This window comes from Corvus moneduloides, chromosome 6, assembly GCF_009650955.1.
Source record: "Corvus moneduloides isolate bCorMon1 chromosome 6, bCorMon1.pri, whole genome shotgun sequence".
Classification (NCBI taxonomy): domain Eukaryota; kingdom Metazoa; phylum Chordata; class Aves; order Passeriformes; family Corvidae; genus Corvus; species Corvus moneduloides.
Window position 1 is genome coordinate 45,694,766 of NC_045481.1, and position 24,354 is coordinate 45,719,119.

General features: G+C 45.2%; 2 protein-coding genes across 4 annotated transcripts in view; one reads left to right on the forward strand and one right to left on the reverse strand.

Annotated features, from left to right (window-relative positions):
- Positions 1–1,498: 1,498 nt before the first annotated feature.
- On the reverse strand, positions 1,499–5,001 carry POLR2L (RNA polymerase II subunit L). 3 transcript variants are annotated; one of them, XM_032110836.1, is made up of 3 exons: positions 4,910–5,001; positions 4,594–4,701; positions 1,499–1,965 (listed from the first exon to the last, which is right to left on the reverse strand). In XM_032110836.1, exons 2-3 carry the CDS (start codon positions 4,686–4,688, stop codon positions 1,857–1,859), a joined length of 204 nt encoding a protein of 67 aa, XP_031966727.1. In that variant the 5' UTR covers positions 4,689–4,701; positions 4,910–5,001; the 3' UTR covers positions 1,499–1,856. The 3 variants fall into 3 exon arrangements, with proteins under 3 accessions (XP_031966727.1, XP_031966726.1, XP_031966728.1); XM_032110835.1 differs by having other exon boundaries at positions 4,903–4,989; XM_032110837.1 differs by lacking the exon at positions 4,910–5,001 and adding an exon at positions 4,793–4,864.
- Positions 5,002–5,182: 181 nt separating this feature from the next.
- The window catches only part of TSPAN4 (tetraspanin 4), a 429,626-nt gene continuing 410,454 nt past the window's right edge, over positions 5,183–24,354 (forward strand). The window contains exon 1 of the mRNA XM_032110834.1: positions 5,183–5,311. The gene's annotated coding sequence lies outside the window, so the exon portion shown is untranslated. The remainder of the gene's footprint in view (positions 5,312–24,354) is intronic.

A 24,354-nucleotide genomic window follows, 5' to 3' on the forward strand; every position in this document is an offset into this window, starting at 1 on the left:
CGCTCCCAGCGCGGCTCACGGAGCGAGCGCGGGGCCTGCCGATGGATCTGTGAACAGGCTGGCACACAGGGCTGTGTCACACCCCACTCTGACAGGGAAAAGCATCCTACACGAGTTCACTTGGGAAAGCTCATCCTCTGGTTCAGTGTCACTTTTACAAAATAGCCTGAAAGAGAAGTGAAGGGCTTTTTTTGGTTTGTTTTTCTAAAGTGCATTCAGCTTGCTAATACAGCAGGCATGCAGAATGCAAGCTACCCAACCAGCTATGAAAGAAATGGTAGAATTAACTGCTTAATTCTCTTTGCATTAGGGTAAAGCATAGGTTTTAAGATGAAGAATTCTTCAGTGAAGAATTGCTGAATATGAGGAACATCTACTACTGCCTTGTAAATTGAAAAGCAAGTTCCTAGTGTAAAGATTGGTGGGGTGATAGCCAAAGCCAAGCAGCAGTCCTGCCTCTTGTTTAGTGAGACAATCTAGTTTTAAGCTTTGTGGTTGAAGTTTGACCCAGTAAGCACATTAAATAATTACTATTTCTGTAAACTCAGGGTTTGTTCAAACCAGATTCTTTGTACTACAGAAAAGAATCCACAGAGATATTTCTTACCCTGCAGCTCATACACTAGTTTAACTGCACCAAGGAGCAACAGACTGTATCCTGAGGAATTACCAGCTTTTCCAGCCCATTCTCTACTGAGCTGCTGTAATGATCAACTAATGCATTTGCACAGAATCCTAAACCCACACAGGTGTAGGAATGGGCCTCCTTCACTTTCAGGTAAGATGAGTGTGTCTGCCTGTGCACATACCATGCACAACAATGCATTTTCTGGATGGCAGAGAACAGAGTGAAAATGTGACCCAACTTACAAGCTGATTGTGCAAGGGGAAGGTGAGAGCCCTGGGCAGGGTCGGTGCCTGTCTGGGTGTAGGTGACCTTCCCCAGCCCTGCAGCTCCAGCTGCCCTCTCTGTTTCAGCCCCTCTCTGCTGGGCCGGGCAGCACCGCAGCACACGTGCAGTGCAACATGAAGTCACTGAATGATGAACGGTGGAAAGCGTCTGTAGCAGCCACAGAGGGGTGCAGGTGCTTGGCAGCATCTGCACTTTGATCCTGTTCACACCAGCACGCCTCAATTCTCACATCCGGTGCTCTCCGCGGAGACACTCAGACATGTTTTGCTTAAATGAAGGCACTGCACCATCTGAATCACTGTTTTTATGATACAGCAGCCCCAGTGTTTGGTAAGGATTGGGGTAGAGACCACAAGTTGACTTTAACTGCAGTGGAAAGTGTTCTCTACGGGCTGCAGCTGCTTTCTGGAGTAATGCCTCACAAACGTACCCACTTCCATGTCACTGGAACCACAATTCAGTCCTGTGTTTCTAACCCTTGCCTGCCTAGTGCAGGACACTGAACTGGGTACTCAGCAGTACCCCTAACCTCAGGGTTAAGCAGCAAGATCCGAGCATACACTTAACTTTATCCAGAAACTGTAGGAAGGCTACAAGGGAAAAGCTTCCTTTATTTCAACATTTTAATGAAATGTAATAGTTTTTCTACATGAACAAACATTTGTTTTTACTGGCAGAAGCATCTAGAAGTTCACAACTCCAAAAACAGATTTAAGAAGAAGCATCCAAACTTGTAATCTCTAAATCTTGGTTAAGTGGACTTCACCATTCCTTTGTTTCCTTGAAAGAGGTTAGTGGCTTGGGGCTGTATTTTATCCAGAAGATAAACATCTCTTGATGGTTGCACTACAGTTGGCTTCCATCCTTTACTGCCTGAAGTCCAGTTTCAAGTTTAAATTAGAGATACGTTCCACATGGCTTGCAGCACAGTGCTTTTTCCATCTCATTTCTCCAGGGGTGCATAATTCAAAAGCTTCTCGATCAGATCCACATGGGCGAGGAGCATTCTGCGGCAGCAGTATCTCTTCAAGCCAAGGGCATCCAGGGCATCTCTATTAACGAACAACAATTAAAAAACGTAACGAATGAAGTGAATCACTTGTAGGCGTTTCCTAAGCAACACAATGATTACTTTGAGCTCAGTCATAGAGGAAAAGTTGTTTGCAGTTCAAAGACAGAAACTCAGCATGTGCTGTTAATGCCCTTTTCCACTTAGTGCTGTTGACAGGGTGTTTGCCCATTCTTGGGCTGGCCAGAGCACAGGACGTGCTGCTGCAAAGGGTCCCCGCCTGCCACAGCTTTCAGAGGGCACTGTTTTAACATGTTTCTGTAAACTGAGGATGATTCTTGCCTATTTCACAAGATAAATTTAAGATCTGAGCCACGCTAAAAAGGTGAGATATACAGAAACTAAAATAACTGAGAACGCAACCTCCCCCACACAGGGATGCTAATTCTGAGGACGGCTAAAATCCTTCCCAGCTCCCATCAGAGAAGGCACTCAGTTATACAACCTGCCCCCGCCCCCCCCCCCCAACACAAGTAAGTACGTGCAGACTGGTCAGAAATCAGCGTTTTACAGTCTTTTCACTGAATTCCTTCCAAGTGACTGCTCCAGATTCTTATGTTTGGGTAGAGGGATGTTGAGTCATCCTAGCCTGAACCAGTGCATGTGTCTTCCATGGCTATGGCTATCAGACCTCTTAAAGATAATGATACTACCAAGATCTTTAACTCCAACCTATTAGCCATGAAGCCAGTCTGATACTCCTTCAGAATGTGACATTCATGAGACATGACTGATCTCAGGTCTTTAGATTGATATAATGCAGTGCAACAATAAAGCGTTCACTTAAAACAAACTTAATTTCCTAGACCTTGTAATTCTCCTGCAGGAAGAAGCCAATGGATACTTCTCTAAAATACAAAGGACTGGAAGGAAGCTTCTGTCTAAGCTGGACCATGGTAAAAGGTCGTTTGGCTTCAAGCAGTACAGTCTAACTGCAGGAACCAACTTTCAGCAGCTTCTCTGATGTCACTCAGTCCTTGCAACTGTTGATAGTCCAGCAGGGCTGCTCATTCTAGGACAGCACCTGCAAAACTTGTTTTAGAGAAGTGTAAGAACACTGTGGGGTTTTTTAAAGAACGTTTATAAATAACATCACATGATGCCTAAATTTTCCAAAACACTTGAGAACAAAAGCATCTGATGTCTGTTGATAGGTAAATTTTAAGAGCTATCTGGAGAGTTCTGAACTCTCAAATGCAGTTATCAGAGATGCAAAATACTAACGTTAATCACCATTTCCAGTCATACTATATACTTTAAGACAACTTTAGTTGTATTTGCCTTTTCCTCCAGCTTCCAAGGACTTGTGGAAAAAGAGCACTTTTAAGGGACAAACAGAAGGGTGTGGGTGTCTTTTTAACTGGTAATTCTTTAGACAAGTTTTTTCATTTTGTCCATCCATTTCTTAAGCCACCATTAACAGTGATTCCAGTACTGCAGTGTAAGAGTTTAGCTGTTTGATATCCGTAAACTCGACTTCTTACAATACCATATTTGCATTAGTTTGAAGAAGAACCCCAGAATCAAGCCAGTAACCACAACAATTGTTTTCAAGTGAGCATTTGTCAATGACAACACAAAACTCCTATACAAAAGCAGAGGAATAATGACGATGGGGAAAATATTAAAATTTAATGCCTAGAATATAAGTCAGAAGCACTATCAAAACAGTCCTGGTGAACTGTAGTATGAGTGAAAAATAATTAGCAACCCATTGTATTGTAATGCTTTTAACTCCATATATGAAAGAAATGGACTTAGCTGTAAGAACTATTAGGATCCCCAACCACTTGAATGCAAACCAAATTATTTTCTTTCTACTTAACCGTTTCAACATCGCTTACATTTCTAACTTCTTTTTCACTCCTTTGAACTGCAAACAGCCATGAATTTTTTTTTATTTTATACTTAAATTGATGAAAATGTAAGCATTTCTCAGGTTTCCTTCTCAAAACTTTTGAGGTAGTGTCACCATAGTTAGACTCTCCTCGGACTATTAAAACAAACTCTGGCCATGCAAAGGATGCACAGACTTCTTAACACAGAATTGTTAGGACTATCAGTGGGGTATCTAAAACAGTTAAAACTTCTCCTTTCTCCAGCAAACCAGTATTTACAAATAAGGTTAGCGATCCTGGGTTAAAATGCTTTAAGAAAAACCGCTAAACACGTCTTACACTTGTAACTTTTTTTCCTTGTCTCCCTTTAAAAAACTCATCGTGTTGGTGTCAAAGTTGGGCGTACAGAAGGGGAAGGGAAGAAACCAGCAGTAGAGAGTTACATATTCGGGGAATGTTTTGGGTACAAGGGCTGTGACTTGGCAACTTCCATACTGCTGCCCTGAAAGATTCAGTGGGGAAACAAGTACTTTGTGGCCTATTACAATTTCTAACCTTTGGTTAAATAGCCTCAGGATGTACCTGTGGTTTTTAGTCCCTCTACGGCTCTTTCGTGACGCCACGACCCTGCACTTGTGCCTCTGGCCCTGCCTTAGCAGGGAGGTTGGACGACATGATCTCCAGAGCTCCCTTCCAACCCCAACAGGTCTGGGATCTTATGCACTGTGTAATCTCACCTAAGGCGAGTCGAAGAACACAGAAATAAAACCCACCCTTCCGTGTACTCCGCCTGCAGAAGGCCAAGGTAGGCTTCCCACTTGTTCCCCACTATTTTGCCGCACGTGAAGCACCTGACCGGGATGATCATTTCTGCGCTGTGGCTGCAACGACACAAACACCGCGTCAAACCCATGCGAAGCGACCGGGCACCACGCTCAGCCACAGCGCGCTCAGGGCTGCGCTGCCCCGCACCGGCCTGGCGGCGGCTGTGGGACACAGAAGCCGAGTCCTGAAGGCTCCTTGGAGGCGAGCGGTCGGTCCCGATCCCGATCCCGGTCCCGCCCTCAGCCCCCCTCTCCCACCCGGCACCTCCGCGGCCCCGCGAGCGGCTCCCACTGTGCGGCTCCTCCGCTAACGATGGCCGCCGGCCGCTACCACCGTGCCGGGCCGGGGGAAACCACGCCGCCGCCGCCGGCCCGACACGCAGGGGGGCGGGTTGAACGGCCCGAATCTCCCCTGTGGTACTTGATGGTAGCGGCTCGGGGTACGGCGTCCTCGGCGGCCCAAGAGAGCGCGCGCGTGCGGGGGGGGCGGGCTCGCGGCAGCGTTGGGCGCGCGGCGCGGTGAGTGGCAGCCGGGGCGCCCCGAGCGCTGAGCGGCGGCACCGCGACCGCCCCCGCGCCGCCTCCTCCCGCCGCGCCCGGGCGGGCACTTGTTGCATTGCGAGAGGGCTTCGGCAGCGGGCGGACTTCTCATCCCGTCCTGGCTGAGGTACCGCAGCGGGAAGCGCAACTGGTGGCTGCGGCGCGGCACCCGCCCGCCCGGTCCGGCGGAGGGGTGAAGGGTGGGCATCCTGGCGGGCCAGGGCTGAGGGACGAGCCGGGGCGCCCCGCGGCAGCCCCGCGCTCCGCTGCGCCGCGGGCAGGGGCGCCGGCGCGGTGTGTCCTTCGCTCCCCCGGGGCAGGGAACGGAGGGCGGTGGGACCCGCCGCTGTCGCCTTGTCGTGACCCTGTCAGCGCAGCATCGCGGCGTCGCCCGGGGCTGTTTGCCCGCGGGTCGGGGGCTCCCTCGGGCGGGAGGCGGCGGCACAGCCCGGCACACAGTCCGCTCCCGCTCTCGGCGCTGCGGGGCTGTGCCGCGGCTCCGCACAGCCCGGACCGGCGATGTCTCTCCGGTGGCACTCGCGCTCGAGCCTCGGCCAAGTTGCGGTGGCTGCGGATTTGCCGAGAGTTTCCAAACTCCCGGGCCAGATGGGACGCGGCGCCGTCCGGTTAACTCGCGGTGCTGCTCCGCCCTGCTGTGACCTGCGCGTGGCTGAGTTCCCGGCGGTGTGCGCTGCCCCGGGTACCGCCTGCTGTCGCGGCTGTGCCCGCACCGAGAGGAGCCTTTCGGCGGTGTCCGGCGGCCGGGGCCGCTCCCGCGGCTCGGGGGGCAGTCAGCGGCTGGCTGCGGGCAGCGCGGCCGGTCCTGCGGGGCGCCCGCGCCGGGGAGGTCTGGTGGCAGAGGATAATGCATCTTGAAACTGCTTTACTCGTATTTCGTTAATCTAAGGATTGGGGAAGCATTAGGCACGGGCTGTGTGTGCTTAGCAGAGGGAAGCGTGCTGTGATGGGTACAAACTTTGGGGACAGGTACCGCTGTTCTGGAGACTCTGGGATGAAGCGTTACTCAGTCAGTCCTTATTGCTCTCTCGTTTCAGCGTTAGCGTTATGCTAATTGTCCTTGGGAGAGCAGAAATTCTCCCAAAGTGTTGTTACTTTCCTGCTAAAGTATCTGTGAGTTGATACAGTGCACAGCGCAGAGCCATTACTGTCAGGCATATAAATAATTGTGTCTTAATGCACAGCTTATGTTAATACGTCTTTCGTGACTATTTTTTGAACGACTGGATTATTGACCCTCTGCACAGAAATGCCAGACCTAACATGAACCGTTAAAGAGCAAATAGTTTTCTTTTAATAAATAAGGGCTTGAGGTTGAAAGCATTTTTACAATTCTATTGCTAGTGAAAAGACAGTAATTTTTGCAGTCCCAGGGATAATTATGCACAGTTGTGAATGGAGCGAATTGAGTTGGCATGGAGGGTAGATGAACCTCCTGCAATCTCTAGATTATGATTATTACTGTTATTGTAAGCCAGTGGGAGCCAAACTGTGTCTTTCCTTTTTATGCTTTGATTTCTTTCTCTTTTTTGGGGGCTGGAGGGGGTGGGGAGTTGAGAATTTGAAGATTGTGCTTTGATGCATTTTCAGCACCAGGGCTCCAAAGTAATTTTCTTACTGAACTGTGTGGTAAAAGGCATTTGTGTTTGGAGATGGAAATTTGCAATTGAGAGTGAGAAAGAGGGGCTGGAGCTTGGCTTCATAGCCAAGCCACGTCATTAGATATAGGTTAGCATTTTATAGCTGCCTTGTAGAAATATGCTTGCTTATTTCTTAAAAACAAAACTGAACTTTAACTTTTGGATCTAGTTCACATATCTGACTTTGCTTAGCATCTCTTTTCAAAGAAAAACATACTCTGCTTGTTCGCACACCATTACCTTAACTTTTTCATGTCTCTTCTGGGTAACCTGCTTTGGCTGGGTGATGGACTTAACAAACTAATAGGTCTTTCATGGCTATAGCTGCTTTGATCCTAGAAATTGTAAAGATTTTTATGATCTATGACCTAGAGAGACTGCTACATACCGAAAACATTCTCTGCTTAACTTGATATATTCTCTGCTTAATCTGACCATTTGCCAAACTGCAGAAGTCTGTTTAGATGAGCTGTGGGGGAATGTGCACACATGTGACTACTTGGGAATTAGTCAGTGTTTTATGGGCTGTAGCTCACGCTGATTAGGGGGACTGCAGCTTGAGCCATTTGTGGTATTGCCAGCTTTCCACTGTTGTTCAGGTGAGCTGGTACTGATGACACTCAGCTGTTAGTGTTTAGTGAAATTTGGTCTCTTCAACCATCCTTTTGAAGAGAGTGGAAAGAGTTCAAGAATTGGGTCTTTTTAAGTATCTGTTGAAGAAGAATTGCAAGAATTGAAGTCCTGTCTCCTAGAACTAATCCTAGACGTGTAGCTCTTTCTCACAGTAAGTTCTTACCACATTTCTGATCTCCTGCCACCTTCAGCAAGCAGCAGTCCCAAAACTGCTGATTCCTTGGGCCTTCAGGTCAGCCTGCTGGTCAGAAAACCCATTGGAGCCCTCATCAGCATTAAGCAGAAGAGACTGCCCTAGAACTAATCGAGTTGAAGAAAGCTTGAAAACTGTGGGCTGCTTTCTTCATGTGCAGCTGGAGCATCTTCTGTCACGTGTGGATTTGTTGTGAGGCATTGCAGATAATACACCTGCCTTCTTCCTGTGATCTGAACAACTTCTGAAAGCTGGCAGTGTTCAGCCCCACTGTCACTGTTGGGATGAGGCTTCTTCTTGGCATTTTTTGGTGGATTTAGCCCTATAAAAAGCAGCTAGGCGTGACTGCTCCATGGCATTGTTAGTGATGTGTATGGAAATCCTTGGCGGGTGACTAAGGAGTAGACCCCGCTTCCTGTTCTCCCATCCACAAAATGCAAGAGAAAATATTGCTGCTTGTTTAAAAAACAAACAGAAATGAAGTCAGTTAAGTGACCTGACTGACTGAACTATTCCTAAAATACTTCTGTAGCTAGAGTGGCCATATGACCTCCTGCAGCTCATGCTGGCAGATTGTGTCTTTTGTGACCTTGTCTTTGTAATTAGGGCTGGAGGAAAGACTCATGAGATCTCTGCACTTGCACTGGTAGCGTGAGAAACTGGTAGCTGAGAGGTTTTTTTTACTTTGTGGGTTGCAGTAGGTCAGGTTTAGGTGTGCACCCTCACGAGTCTGGAAAATTTTGACCTTTCATCGCTTTTCACCTCTTGCCGTTGTTCCCCTTCTTCTGACTTTGCTTATTCTGTGTATGTGTAGATAATGACCAGAAGTGGAGACACAGGTGTTTCAAGATCTGACTTGCCAGTTGTATTCAAGGGCAGTGAATTGTTATTTAAATTGAGAACTTTCTGGGAGAACTTTCAGTGAAGGATTGTTTTAGTACTATTGATCATGATGCAGACTTCTATAAAGCTGTGGGTAGCCCTGTTGGCCCTGCTTGGAATTAAAAGCTCTCTGCCTTGTTGCTGCCCGTAGTCACTTAGAATACTAACAATTTTCTCTCCATCTCCACCTAACACTCAGATCCTGTGCGTGATTGCCAGAGTGCCATACTCAGTGTTTTACTCCTCAGATCCCAACGAGGCCAGAGAAGGAAGAATCCTAACAGGAAGAGACTCACATGAATTATGAAATGAGTGGTTAAATAGGACATTAGTCAGGGACTGAAATGTGACATGGAAAGTTTAATGTATATAGATAATTTACATAGCAGTAGAGAGTCAGAGCAAGAGGGAAAGATACAAAGACAAACATGCACGATGAAGCTTGGCTGTTATTTTTTCAGGCACATTTTCCACTCCAAGTTTGCTAAATCTTGCAGATTTACTCTTGGGCTTTCTCTAGTCTTGGTTAACTACTCAGAAGTGTGTCACTCATCCTGTTCCACAGAAGGCGAAGGAAAGTGGCTCCCTCTGGAGCTAGCTAGTGTGTCTTTGGAAGTCCTCCTTTCCCTTCTAAAGCATGAAGGTTTAAGGAGCAAAGAGTGAGACGGAATATAGATTTGTTTTCTCCTTGATTTTTTTTTTTTTTTTTTTTTTTGTTTTGTTTTAGTGAGTGACTTTCTTCCCCCAGCCCCACAATGCAATTGGATGTAGTGATGTGATTGTGGGGAGGTGGAGAAGGCCTCCTGTCAAGGAGAGGCAGGGATGATGGAAGCAGGAAAGACTTGTCTGCTGTGTAGAGCTCTGTGTTGTTAGTTGCCCCACACACTGTTTAAGAGCTGCTCAGGCCCCTGGATTTAGCGAAACAAATACTGAAGCTGCTAAGCAAGGAGAAATGAGGAGAAATCTCTCTAAGCTGGGGATGTGACTGCAGCTCTACTGTAATACCACACAAGCCTGATGCTGCTGATTTCATTAAAAGCAACATTTGGGGCCTCAAAGCAGGTTTTAATACTTGCTATATGTTTTTTTTTTAAATATGCTGACCTTATCTAGTAAGCCTGTAATATTTGTTGCAATGAAGAACAGCTGCTGCATAAATACATATATAATATCAGTTGCCAATTCTGTAAGCTGTGCTGAGACTATGACTTGTTTGAAGTGGGGTTGCTATTAAAAGGCAGGTGGCAAGATGTTTATTTTGCACCTTGTTAATTGCTTGTTTTTCCTGCTGTAATTGGCTTCCTAGTGGGGGCAGAATGCACTTGGTTTTGCACACAAAGCTTCATTAGTGACAACTGGTGGAAAGGATTCAGAGGGTGGGATTTAGATGAAATATATATACATGTAGAGTAACAGATGTCCCTGCTAAATAGGGTATGTGAGGAAGTCCCATAGATGCATCCAAAAATGCAAATGTTTTGCCATAAAACTATTTAAGATGTTCCAGTGTTAGGTATAAAGATCACTGCCTCTTACTTGAGAAGGGGGCAGAGCTGTTGTTACTTACGTTATTTTTGTGGGGCAGAGATTTTGTTCTGCTTCACTGGACAGGAGTTAGGATGCTGGGATGGTGTTCTGTGCTCGGGACTCTGACTGCATCCAGGTATTCATAAAGATATCTTTGATGCTCTCTGTGGCATATTTAGGGGTTGCTCCTGCCAGCAAACTGGGAGGAGATGGTGAGCACTGGTGGTCTTCTGTAACTTTCTAAGATTTATGGAGCCATCCCTGCCTCTTATGAATGTTAGAGCTGTTCCACTGGGCCCTTGGAGGGAGAGCATTGCTATGGAGAAGCATAGCTGGACCATCCACGATCCCAGCTGTGCTTACAAGTGAGAGCTGAGGTGATGTTCCGGCTAGGGATGGATGCTCCACAAAGGCAGTTCTTCTTTCAGTAATGAATTTTTTTTAATGTGGTGTAAGAGAGTGGTCTGAGAGTCATCAGGATGGTCATCTGACGTCATTGTGTCTGAGGCCATGAATAGATTTTTTGTGCTGTTCAGTTTAATATGCTCTTGTTCCTGTAGAGGTTGCTGTAAGTGAAAGGTGGGTGTACTTGAGTGTGTGTATGTATGTACATGTATATAAAATTAATAATGAAAGGGTGATATGGCTCTTCATGGAAATGAAGCCCTCCTGCCCCCTCCTTTAAAAAAAAAAAAAAAGGCACTGTGATGGGATTGAAAAATATACCTATTCCCTATTTTTCTGCTTCCTCATACATTATGCCAGTATTTAACTAGTGTAAGACTGGATTTACCTGTCATGTTTCTTCTCAGTAAGGTGACTTCAAGGCAAAAGTATTGCAAGTCTTGGATTGACATATTTTATAAGAAAAAGTCTTTATTACATGAATATATCACAGCCTAATTGACTGTTTCATGTTGAATGGGGAGAGTAATATCCTGAGGCAGCATTTTAATCAGAAAGATCACAAGGCTGCCCATCAGCTCTGCTCTTCCATGTATGTGTCCTCAGATGACAAAATAATCCCCTTTCTTGGGATAATGCTTCTAATTTCTGCAGAATCTTTTTTTCCCCAGAGTGAAGAATTGACTGTGTAGTTGAGGTAAGGCCAGGACTTGTCAATTGTTAATGCTTGAAGGGAGGAGCCTCAAGGTGGTGGTGTTCCATCATGAGAGGACTGTGTATTCTCACTGAGCTCATGGATGTGCTTTTGTCTCTGATATGCCTCCTGCCTTTGGCTAGGAGCCCTTTTCCTCTGGGTGTATACACAGGTTTATACATCAGGGTTTATCTCTAAAGAGACTGTAGGAAGCCATGCCTCTTGTAGTACTTTACCATGGCATAATATGAGCTTCTGAACTCTAGTGAAAAGGAATGGGGGGGGAGATGTTCTAAATTCTTTTTAAGTCTTGTCTCTGAGGTTCTCATAAGTGGTGATGGATGTATTTGGAGCACAGGATTAAAGAGCAGGCTCTGCTGAAGGCTGTGCTTTGGGCCTTTGGAGGATGCTTATGTCTGTATTAAAACTTGATGCTTGGACTTTTTTTTCCATTTGTCTTCTGGCCAGTCTTGCACCTTGCAAGCCTTCGTGGGTGTGGGAATAGAAAGTGGTTGTTATAGGCAGGAGCAAAGATCCATCTTGCTGAGTACCTTATCTCTTGACAGCGGCCAGCAGTGGCTGCTTAAGGCAGCAGGTAAACTTAAAGCAAGTGTGGAGAAGTAATGAAGTGGGATGCTTGCATTTTGTGTTCCATGTAAGTCTGTGTCTGTAATCTAGTTCCAGAACTGGGCAAGTAGGGAAGAAAATGTATTTTTTCTGATTGAAACAACTTCTTCAGCTTGGGCATGTCAGCATGTTGTGTCCAGATTAAGGTGTGCTAGATGAATGCTGGAGGTCTTAAACCATTTTCAAAGCTGCCTCTGCTATGCACTGTATTCTGGTGAAAGACAACTATTTCTGGAAAAGTCCCTGTTGGTGTGCAGAGCCTGAGACCTCCCAGGGTACAGGCCTTCCAGCATGGATATGGGAAAGATGATGGAGTTGCTGCATTGGGTATGATGTTATCACTCAGCAGAGTGGGCTGCTGTGCACCTATCACAATGACATCCACAGGGAATCCTCCATTGCTTTGTTTATTGAGCTGCTGTTTTTAAAATTAAAAACAGCCAAATGTTTCATAAAATATTAAAAGGTGCTGCTTTAGTGCCTCTCATCAGATTAAGTATGTCACTTTCTATGTCCTTACGGTGATGAAGCCCATCAGCTTGGTCGTTCTGTCACCTTAAGCATGCATTAAGGTGACATGCTTCATCTCACAAGGGGTGCTGAAGCTATCGCACTGCAGAACCGGGAACCGTAGGGGTCCTGCACTTCAGCTGTGGATTCTCAAATGAAATTTTGCAGAAGTAATACAGTTTGCTTTGTACGAGTGAATTCCTTTTTGTTAGGGAAATGCTTTTTTGAGCAAAAATATTGAGGTGATACAGTGGTAGACACATGCACAGTGACTGCGCTGCAGGAAAGAAAGAAATTGCGGCATGTTTTATATGAAAGACCAAATACTGTGGCGTTTGAATGGGTAAAGGAGAGAGGCCTGTACATTCCTCAAACACTTTTTATGAATATGGATTTTGAAGTTGTTTTGCTTGCAGGTGAATTTCTTTTTTATTCAAGAGCCAGTTCTAACATTTTAATCATAACAGTGTGGTGCTGGTGTAGCAGGGCATTGGGAAGCTGGGGGGTGTGGTAGCCCCTGGTCTGAGTGAGGGTCTCCAGCTTGCTGCAGAGAAGCCCTGAGGGCTGCACAGTGGTGGAACACAGCGTGGTGGAGCTGGGACCAAGCTGTGGGGGGCTTGCTTTCACTGAGTTTTCCATCATCTCTCACCTCTACCCAGCAGTTCATCGCTCTCTGGCATTTGTATAGTGTTTGGGAATGCTGCACCATACCAGGTTAAATAGTCTAGAAGGTCTAATAAATTCAGGATACCAGACCAATTTGACTTCTGATTTTCCTGGATTTGGGTTGTGTTGCCTCTTTAAGCTCAGTCAGTCATGGCACATGTGGTGTGGTTACTCCGGCGTTCCCGCTGTGCACAGCAAAGTCACACCCGTGTGCACATCAGGGAGCACTTACTCAGGAGTCTGCTCTGAAGGGCAGCGGCTCCTTTGTCTGATCTGATACTGCTGCTTCGCTTGGTCGTGGTGTGAGGGAATAATAAAGTACAGCCTTCAATCATACGACCTGATCAGAGGGGGTTGTCTGTGGTGATTGATAAGTCCTGCTGGAACAATAGGCTGCTTGAGCTGTGCCCAGGGACTGCTGGGTTTGGTTGGGGTTTTGCATTAATTTTTGGCCTAAGTAAAAAGAGCTGTGAGATCAAGGTTGCAGTTTTGTTTGCAGCTTGCCTTCAAACCTAAAAATCCTGCCTGATCTAAAAGGATACTTTACTGTATATCTCTGCTCTCCCAAAAACTATCTGGAGAGCACTTTGGCCCTCTCCTTTAGGATATGCTGAGTATTTTAGGCACTCCCAGATTATTTTGTTTCCTTAAGTTTGCTCTCTTCAAAATGGGCATAAACAAAGACATCTTTTCATATTTCACCCGTGTATCCACCTGACCTGAGGAGTGACATGCTGAGAGCATGGACTTGGGTTCTTTACCCTGGGATGTCCCCCCAGTCATGGCTTTTTCCTAAAAGCCCCTGTATGACCTTGTCAAGCTGCTTTGCTTCTTTTCTTGATTTATCACATTTGCCATTCTCAGTAGAGAAGCTAAAAAGCTTAATATTAAGAAAATGCCTGTATCCTGTGAAAGATAGCTTTTTCTGTTGGTACTGAGAAGCCTTGGAAGATGGATGTGTGTATAAATTCTGTTTAGCTCTGTAATAACTGAGTTGTGCAGCTGTTTATCTGCAATATGGGTGAACTTAGCCATGGGCAGTGTTACACAAAGGATGCCACCTGTCTTCAGTGGGGCCACAGGTGTGTTTGGGTCTATTTGCGTTTCTGCAAAGGAGAGGTGTTTTTCTGCTTCTCTGTTGAGTAACATCCACAGTGTGAGGGGTCAGTTTAAAGCAGAAGTGATTGATCTTCTTAAAATACTTGCTGAACAAATACGTTTTTCCTTCTGTTCTGCAAAACAAAATGGTATGTGGGTGAAAGAATGGCTTTCACCCCAGCACATGTGCAGCCACTTTATGGATCAAGGAACAGTCTTTGGAGCACAGAAGAGCTATTGCTGTGTAGAGAAGTGCCAGCATGGTGCCCTATTTTCAGCATTCTTAACTTCAGTCGTGGTGGTAGTGGGCTGGAGCTGTGCTGCAGCGGCTTTGCTTGTACTGCTACTGTTGTTTGCGCATTCTGCCTTTGTCACGGAATCAGGACATCTGGAGGAAAGGGATTCTGGGATGACTAGGACTTCTTTGTCACACACAAGAGAATTTCGTACTTGGAGAATGGATAATAGAATGCCTTTATAGCAGAAAGCGAGAACTGCCCAGAACATCCTGATCCCCTGCTAGAGGTGAGGACACAGAGAGTTACACTCAGAAGTAGAAGAGGAGCTTTCTTCATCTAGCTGCAGTGTTAGGCTTTCTGAAATTTGTCTGTGATCTCTTACTGTTCTATTGAGGTTTTGTGTTTCTTTGCTTTCTCTGTCAGTAAATGACCATTTCATTTTGGCAGTGCCCTACTGTTCAAATTATAGTTGGGGCCAGTTTACTGTGGATCTGTTTAGCATCAGTTTTATTGCTTGCCTGCATTCCTGCTCTGCTGTGGGATTGTCATTGCAGTGCCTTTTGGGTATCCTCTTTTTGCTGTCACTGTCCTGACTCCTAGGGCTTGAAAAGCTGTTTGAGGATTCCTCTGGGAGCCTAAGGGCCTTGTTGGAAGGAAGTCAAATTCTCCTAAGTTTCCGAGAAAGCTGTCATAAGCCTTGTGGCTGCTGGGTTATCGCCAAGGCCTTAATTCATGGGACACACGATAAGCCATTGCTGGACAATATTGGTTTCAGGTTCTTTTGTACTGTATTATGAAAGGAGAACCAGTTCTGGGCCATTGTTTTAGCCAGTGTAAGAACACACAAGATTTTCTGTAAGAAAGTATTTACAGTTTATTAAGCCTTGTCTTCTGGCTTTTTTCTTTCCCTTGCTAGAGTTCTTTCTCTGTGCACCCAGTTCACCTTTGCAGGTTTCAGTCCTAGCCAGGAATTATCCAAAGTCAGACTTGACTGCTTTTGCACCTTGTGGCTTTTGGCAATGGAAGCCTCACTGGCCATACATGGGAGTCATTCTGAAGGAGAGTGCTGCTGTGGGTGAGCCAGCTGTCCTTTACTGCTGTCCAAGGTGTTTGTTACAGTGAGAAAAATGGCTTTGATGACCCCTCCTGATGGTATTTCCTTATAGGTATGTAGCTTGTTCTTTTGGCAGGCTTTTGATTAAGTTAGAGTTGCTCTGGCCCTTCATATTCGCTCCACATTTTCAAGGCATTTGGTGCTTAGTTGTCCCCTTATCTGCCTCTGCAGTGAAAGGGGTGGAAGTCAGAGCTAGCTTATTTGCCTCATGGAGTTTCCTTTTGCTGCTGACTCATGGCTGTGTCCTGCTCATGGTGGACAGTATTTGGTACAACCAAATTTTGAATAGCTAATGATGAAGTTTTAATTTCACATGGGCAAGCAGTACTCCACCCAAAGAGCTTTCATTCTGTCCTGGTGGAGTTTTCTGGTTTTAGTTTAGTCCCACTGCCCTACACTCTACCCATGGGGTAAGAAATGGGTGGATTAAAAAGTTATCCAGAAGAGTATTGAAATGTCATGAATGTGCCTTCAAAGTAATTTCAAATACTTAAATTCAAAATGAAATGTGTCAGTGTGTTGAAACTGTTTGATACATCTTTCTGTTTGGGACTGAGCTGGGATGGAATCCAAACCAAGCCATGAAAGATCTCTGGAGGGAAAAGTGCAATGCAAATTGGAGGTAGAAAAGTCAGTCTGAGCTTTGTAGTCTTACTCTTTGTAGTCTCTGAATGTGTGCCAGCTATGGATGAACAGCAGTAGGACAAATATTTAGGTGCTGCTGTACAGCCTATGGAAGTTTTATTCACTGGCACACTTTACCAGATCTGAAAAATTGTGTTTCTGTCAGAACCCACACCACTTAATTTCAGCACAGTGTTCTGCCAGCCCTGAAACGTGTCTATATTTGCTTCTAGAGAGCTTGCTCAGATGCAGGGCTTGATTCCATCTATTTCTCTGTTTTCTTGGCTTGCCTTCTGCAGATAAGATAATAGTAATAATAAAAAGCCCCAGAAAAATGCTCTCCAAAGTGCTGCTATTGCAGCTGATACTCTGATGGTTTTAGCAGTCATTTAAGTTGTTTGGAGTTTTCTTTCCTTTTTTTTTTAATTTTTATTTGGAGCTTCTTGTTTTGATTTGCCTTATGTGAGGATTTGCATATGATGGTGCTGCCGTAGAGCTAAGCATTTGGTGAGCTGCATGGATGTTGTGGCAAACAGGACCTGTTTCTGAGCCACAGTTTGGAAGAGCTGGTGTGCAAGGGACTCACTGAAAGTTGTAAGTATTGTGGAGAAAAAAGGTTTTTTGAAATCAAATATGCCAAGCTTGCCTGAGTGTTGAGTCTTAAGGGTCAGAGTGGACATAACAAATTTGAGGGACTGGGAAACGAAGAAGTTAGTGAGGTTGCAAAAAGCCAGGCAGGTGTTTTGTACCGTGAATGCAAGTGCATGCCTCTGTGCAGGTGATGAGAGCAGAGTGTGCCTGTTGGTATTTCTAGATTTACTGTGGAACAGTTTGAATTGCCACAGATGCACAGAAAGCTGTTGCTCACTAGTTTGGCCTTGATTTGTCAGCAAGGATTGATGAATTGGGATGAATCTGTTAGGCTCTATGCAGCACCCAGCCTAAAACTTGTCCAAGTGGTGTGGACTGGACAGGGTGTAACAGGGAGAAAATGATGTCAACAGGGTGGGAAAATCCTCCTGTGACTTTATAGGGCAGACTGCTGTGGAAGTCTAAGAGAATGGGGAGATGATAGCCATGAAGGGGATCAAAACAGGCTTTTACTTTGATGTAGCAGCACACAGATGACGAGTATGGAAGGTTGAAAATTCTGGCTGTAGATGCCTTGGTTCATCTTCTGAAGGCAAAGGGCTCTGTTGAACGGTTTCCTTCTCAGACAGGGTGTGTGCAATGACTGTGTGAGATGTATGAATGTGTTATGACTGTATGAGGTACATGTGCAAAGTTGCCTTTCACAGTGTCCTGCTGCTGCAGGGTGGATCCAACTGGCTCTCCTTCTCTGCTCATGCCAATGAAAATAAATTGCCCCATCATAAGTTGTGAGGAAAGCAGCGTTCTGTCATCCTGTGTATAAGGCCACCAGCCAGTAGTGTCAGAAACAAAGCCAGCCTTTCCTGTGGTGTTGGACGCTGCTTCTAGGCAGGTCAGAGAGCCAGCTGGGCAGGGAGGTAGCAAAGCTGTCACTTCTGCAGTCTTCTTATTCATGGCTGCTGAAAGGAGCTCTTCTCTGAACAGTGGGCAGTGTGTGCTTTTCCTGACCCTTTCCTCTCCCTCCATCCCCTGATTATGTAAGACAGCCCTGTTGCTCCTGCCAGAGAAGGTGCTGTTGACTTTTGCAGTTCATGGAAGAGAAGAGGCGTTGCACATACGATATTTTGATCCAGACACTTTTCATGCCCCTCCCATTTAATTTCATTTCTGTTTTCTCTCTTTAAAAACTTCACAGAGAAAACGACGATACTTTAATGACACAGGAGGAGGAAGGGAAAAGAAGGAGCCTTCTCTCTTAATTTTATTGTTGCTTATGTATGTCACTGATGAAGTCGAGTGTGTGAGCGGCAGTGTCTCTCTGCACAGTGGTGTGGAACAAGTGCCTCAAATCTGAGTTATAGGGGGATAGCTGAGAGCGGGGTCATGGGCAGGGCTGAAGAGAGGCAAATACTGAAAGCTGGAGCTGGGAGCAACTGAGAGAAGGGGGCTACAGCTGGCCTAGTTCTGTCCACTGCCTGTTAGGTCTTATTTTATTTTTGCCAATTCAATAGCAGAGGGCAGGAGCAGATACTGAGGGTGATTTAAGGGGGCTAGCTGCCTTCTGCTTGCAAGAGGACCTCAAGCCTTCCAAGCTTGTTTGTGCTCTCATTTCATGCTAGTCATGCTGTTCTCAGTGATCAGCCTTGCCTGCCCCTGTTTTCTCAGGTTTATACAGCTGCTCTATCTCGAGTTTTCCTGCATTGCTGGAGATGTTTCCCTCACTTCTTCTCTGTGTGTTTAGGGCCAGGAATGTTGGAACATAAAATCTCCCTTTGCTGTTTTCTTTGTCATCGGTATGCCATGATCAGCTTGTGTTCTGAGAACACCTATGGTTATCAGTAATATTCACGAGTAGGTCAAACCTCTGCTAAAACAGGGCTTATTTTATGAGATGTGTGGTGCGAGGCAGAAAGTGAGGTGCCAGCAATTCAGTATAAGGAGCTATGGCTCGAGTCCAGGTTGTGCTGCCATGTTGTGTCTGCTTGGCTGGTCCGTGTCCTGTTTGATGCCTTTGTTGTTTCCCCTGAACATCTGAGTTGATTGAGCACGAGTGAGTCACTGCAGTGTTTCTGGGTTACTAGTGCTGTTGCATTTCTGAGCTTTCTGCCAGGGAATGAAACTGTTCTGAAGTCTCTTATGTAGAATGTTCACAGTAAGATCACCCACTCATGCACTTGACCTGTTACTTTTTCCTTGGTATGATGTTGCTATTTCCAAAAAGCACTGTTTTCTTAGAAAAATTACAATCCAATTATTTAAAAAAAAATAAGTTGTCTTTGCTGGAAATTGGCATTTGGGTGAAGGTTGCATTTATTTCTGTGCATGTGGTATGGGTTGTCAGCAAAGTTTATTGTGCTGTTTTCCAGAAGGAGCCACAAAGCAGCTTAAAACATGGATTTCTGTGTTTCTCTGGAGAGTGCATTTACTTTTATCCAAATTGAGCATTGCTACTCAGATTTAACAATAGTGCAGGCAAAGTAAGGGAGCATAATATTAATCCTATCTAGTTGACCCTGTGTAGTTCAGCTGTTCCTAATACACACCACTGAATTGATGGGTCTAAAATAAAAGGTGCAGAGATGCTAATGTGTAGATGATGACTTCCATCCCTCTCCATTTACATTAGAGGAAGCTGACTGTGGTGATCTGCCTAACTTGGGTATTTCATGAGTGCCTAAAACTGGATGGAATCGAATGTAGTGTTGGAGAGTAGTGCATGGGAGGCCCATTGTGCATGTCACCATCTGCAGCTCTGCTGCTACTTGGGTTAAAGAAAACTCTGCTTATACTTCTGTAGAGCTACTAAAAGCTGGTTTTGAGTCAGATCTGTTTCTCTTATCTTTTTTTCTAGTACAGTGTTTTTGTAGTCCTATGCTGCTAGTGATGTGAAGAAGGATGCCTTTTGTTTTGCATGTATATCTTGACTAGTTGTTGTTGGGCCATTAAATCTCCTTTAAGTCAGGAAGCATAGCTGCTGCTGGAAATGTTAGCAGCTCAACAAGCAGCATTTAGCTGACACTTGACCTTCAGTGTGGCATGGCACTTGCCTCTATCTCAGACTGCAGGTAATGATTACCGAAACTCAGCCAGAGACCTCAAATAAGGCAGAGTCTTGGCCACAGAGACTTTCTTAAGAAAGGCCAGAGGATGTCGGTAACATCTACAGCTTAAAGACAATGTATAGTGTGAAACCTTGCTAATTCCTTCTTTCCCTGCACTTTCTTGCTGTTTGTCACTTGTTCAGAATCAGGTCTTCCTCCTAGACTTTCTTATCTATTCCCACACCCAGTCTGAGAACTGGAGATGAGCAGAGAAGCATCGCGTCAGCCCAAGGTTGTACAAAATAAACCAACTGAGGAGATGCTTTCCTTAACCCTCCCACTCACTACATGTGCTTGTGATGTACCAGTCAACCACTGGGTGTCTCTGGGCCACACACAGCTCCAGGCAACATCTAGTCCCTAGAAAGCTGGCACTGGTTCCTCTTGTTTTGGTTTGTGGCTGCAGTTTTGTTCTTGTTTTGAAGGGCATCGTGTTCCTTTCTAGGCTGCCCACTCAGAATGTGGCTTCCCCACTCCTGATCATGGAGTGGGGTGCACTCTGTGGTAAGGCAGCATTCTGGATTGGCAGTAATTGCTGTTCAAAGGACAGCAAATTCTCCAGCCTGATTTTGTTCTGTTGCTGTTTCTGAACGCCATACCTCTTATTGCACTGGGCTGTGTGGAGGTCTAGAGGAGGAGAATGTTGCACAGCTGCTTTGCTACCTTTCCCTTCTTCCCTTAGTTGTGACAAGCTTACTCTTGCATGCACACCCAAGTAGATAATTAATCTGTCTCTCAACAGGGCTCTGCTCGCTATAGTATTTTCTTCAGTTCCATGGAAAAAGTTAGTTTTTCATGATGATGCTGAATGGGTGAAAGGCAGCCTATTCTTTACTTCAAAAATGCAGTGATAGAAGGTAAAGCTTTCATTAAACATGCCTGGCTGAATTTATATACTTAAGTATCTGAACTGTAGCTAATATATTTTGAAAGACAAGGAAAGAAACACAGCTTTTTAATAGCCAGCATTTTGTGTTTGAATGGTTAATCAGTAGTACAGAAAAATAATTTAATTAATTCTTTCATAGACTTAGTCCAGAAAAAAAATCCAAAATATTAATGCCTGTTGCAGTAGGATAGTTCTCCTTTCCATCTTACAGCCATTTAGGGTTGATGTCTCTGTGGTTTTCGGGTGATGGTATCCATGTTGCAGCTTTTTTTGGTGGTGAAACAGCTGACCTGTACCAGGAGCTCTTTCCTGCTGTCTTGGTTTTGAGTTGGTACCTGGTTATGCTGAGTGGTGCTTTGTCATTAAATAGATAAACTCACCAGCAGTGGGATGCATTGTTTGGTTCCAGCACTTCCCTATGTGCCCTTTGCATAGAGGGTAGGGTAGGATTTTGCTGGTCTCAGGCTGGGATTCAAGCCTACCCGAGGTGGGTATTGGTAAGTTTTGGGGGCGCTTTGCTGTGGAATGTCTGGTAGAACAAGCGCTGGAGCTGGGACTAACTGATCTTACAGATTTGTAGCAGTGATTGAAGTAAGATGAGCGAAGGTGGGTATGTTGTGTTCAAGACTGAATAATATCAGTAACTTTTTTTTTCTGAATTGGTTTGATGGCAGCACTCAAATACTGCAGTGGATAGAAAGAACATGCTGCACATAAGCTGCTGGTAATAACTTGCTATAGCATTCAGAGCAGCATGCTTTACATTTGCATGGGAGCTGAAAGTTCTCACTGTACAGACATAAAATAATTCTGGTCGGCTGCTTGTGTACAGGGCTTAGCCTTGCAACAACATAAACTAGAGCTCTGTCCATAAATTAAGCACTTAGCTGCCAAAGATTCATTACCAGCTTGGTTACAAGCTGCTGTGTAGAGACAGCCATAGTGTTTGGCTTGGATAAACACGCTGCTTCTGGATATGTGAGAGGGGTGGTTCTGTGCTTGCCCAGATCATTTGGATGTAGGATAGCGGTTCACAGTCTGTGGCAGAAGACCAGGAGCTGGCAATCATGACAGTGCTGTAGGTTTCCATACTATGGAGTCAAAAGAGGATGTCTGACCAAGTAGGATGGGGTACCCAGGACTTTTGGAACAGTCAGGGTTGAAAACCATAAATCCAGTAATTGTATTGCAATTAAAAAAATTATGTTTATAAATCTGCCCCTTGTCTTGCCTTGGATACTGTCAACGCTCAACCACATGCAGGCAGAAATATGAGTTACAAGACCTGACACTGGTTTCTGTTTATTCCTCCTCCATTTTCAGTCTATAGAAATTATTTCAGTTCCATGGAGGCAGAAACTTGTGTTTTATTGGCACCAATCCATGTGGCTGTGTAGCTGTATTTGGGAAGGAAGGGTCATGCTGCTGTATTTTCCTGTCACCAGTGTGTCTCAAATAAAGGACTGATTTGCTGTTGGAAGGTGCTACATAAACTTTTTTTGTTTAAGTAGTTGAAAATGCCATATCATGGCAAAGAATGTTTATCACAAAAACAAAACATTCCTTGTATCACCTGCCGTGTAACCCTAACCATAACCCATGGTAAGAAAAGGAGCTGAATGGAACAGATCCACATGGATGTAATGTGGATAAATTGCCATTGCTGAGGCACTGAAAGAAAGGGGGAACTGGGCAGAAATATTCAAGGAACAGAAAATAAATATCCTGTACCGTTTATGTTCCTGTAATCTGGATCCCTATTCACCAAAGTACTGACAAATCCCTGTTCAGCTAAGCATTCAGAGGTGCATTTCCAAAGGTTTTCAAGTTTGTGATGGCACCGAGAGCAGCACTTCAAAGGGCTTTCAAAATGTATTTGTTCTAGATACCCTTTACCTAAAAGGTGCGTGGAGAATTTCCTTCTTAAGTCCTTGCTAGTCCCTTTCCTTGGCTCTGAGATCTGTCTTGCATCTGTCTGCCTTAGCCAAGGAAGAGCAGTATGTGCCAAAGAATTTCTCTGAACTGAGGCCTTTATGATATCACAGATCAAAAAAAAGGAGTGGTGGGGAGCAGTGACCAGAACAGGGCTGTTAGTAGGGCCAAGCACACAGGTAAGTGAGGATGCCAAGCCCAGTGCTCCTGGGGGCAGGACTGCCCACATGGGCAGCAGCTCAGGAGCTTGCACTGGGCTGGTGGGGACACTTCACTTTGTGCAGATATTCTGTGTGAATACTGCAGAGATTTGAAGGTGTCACAGCGATTAACTAAGTGGGAACTTGAATGACAAAACGATCCTGTTATGCTGCTTAGGCTTGGCAGGAGGAGAGGTGTCGGGGTGCTGCTGCCGCTGCTGCAGCAGCGCGTTTTGGAGCTGTGGGAGTTTGTGACAGAGCGGAGCAGGTGTGAACGCTCCAGATCATGACTAAGTGACATCTCGGCTGATGAAGAGTGCTGTTTTGTTCCTTTCCTTTCAATGTTTTCTTCCAAATATAATTTGCCTCCATTATGTATTTTTTCTCTATTTGCGGTTACCAATGGCTTGCAGTTTTGTCAGCCTATTCCTGTTGCAGGCATGGAAAGGAGGGAAACAGTCTTTGCTGTTTTGGTTATCAGAGACCCTGTGAGCATTGAGGCACTGCACAAGGAAAGAAAGCTCCTCGTCTGGGGAATATGTCCTCTGAATGGAGGAAGATTGGGAGGGACCATCTCTTGCATACCTGGAGTTCAGAATGGAATCCAGGTCTCCTGAGTGCTTAATCCAGCTTCCCAGGTTCTGATGGGCACATAGTCTTGTGTGGCAAGCTTTGCTGGCCTGCTGGGTTTTTATTTTTTTATGTGTTACATATTTTAGCTGCTGCTCTCTGGAAATAACTGTTGTGTTGTGGCAATTTCAGCTGGGGAATTTTTCAGCTTGGGTGTGCAAGTAAATGCAATGAAAATCCTTAAGACCTGAGGTTCCTAGTAGATGCTGGGATTCCCTTCCTGATGCTTGTGGATTGACACAAAGTCTGGAGGAGGTAGGCTTACAATTGTCTTTCTTAGGTTTCCAAAAGTGCCCCAGGCTGCAGATTTGACTGTTTTTCAAAATTGTATTTCAGTACTGAATTCCCATATAGAGTGGCCATTAATGCAGCTGACATCTGTTTTCCTTATGCCAGGGAAAAGCAGAAAAGAGTAGGGTGAGGAGGGCCAAGGATTTTTCTTGCCCTTTTGGTCTGAAACCATTTCTTTTGTAAAGTAACCAACTCATTTCTTAATCTGTGTAGGTTTACTGACTGTTTTTCAAGGCACTGGGTCAGGGTATTTGGAGCAGCTGGCACAAGTCATTAAGAATAGAAGCGGCTTCATTACACCTGCAGTTGGGATTTCCCACTGCCTCTCAAAGGTATGTTTGTATAAAGAAATAGGAGATAAGTTTGAGTTCTGGGTGAACAGAACTGTACTTATTAGATTAGGCTTTTTAGTTATTCTTATTTTCCTCATCTGAAAATACATGCATAAAACCAGCCGCTTGCTTTTTTCAATGTACTGAGTTTGTGTGGCAAGGTTTTGGTACCAGTGGGAGGCTACAGGGGTGACTTCTGTGAGATGCTGCCAGAAGGTTCCTCCATGTCTGACAGGGCCAGTGCCAGCCGGCTCCAAGATGGACCAGCCAGAACCAGCTGTCCCAAACTGGCCAAAGGGATATTCCAGACCATGTGATGTCTGCTCAGCAATAA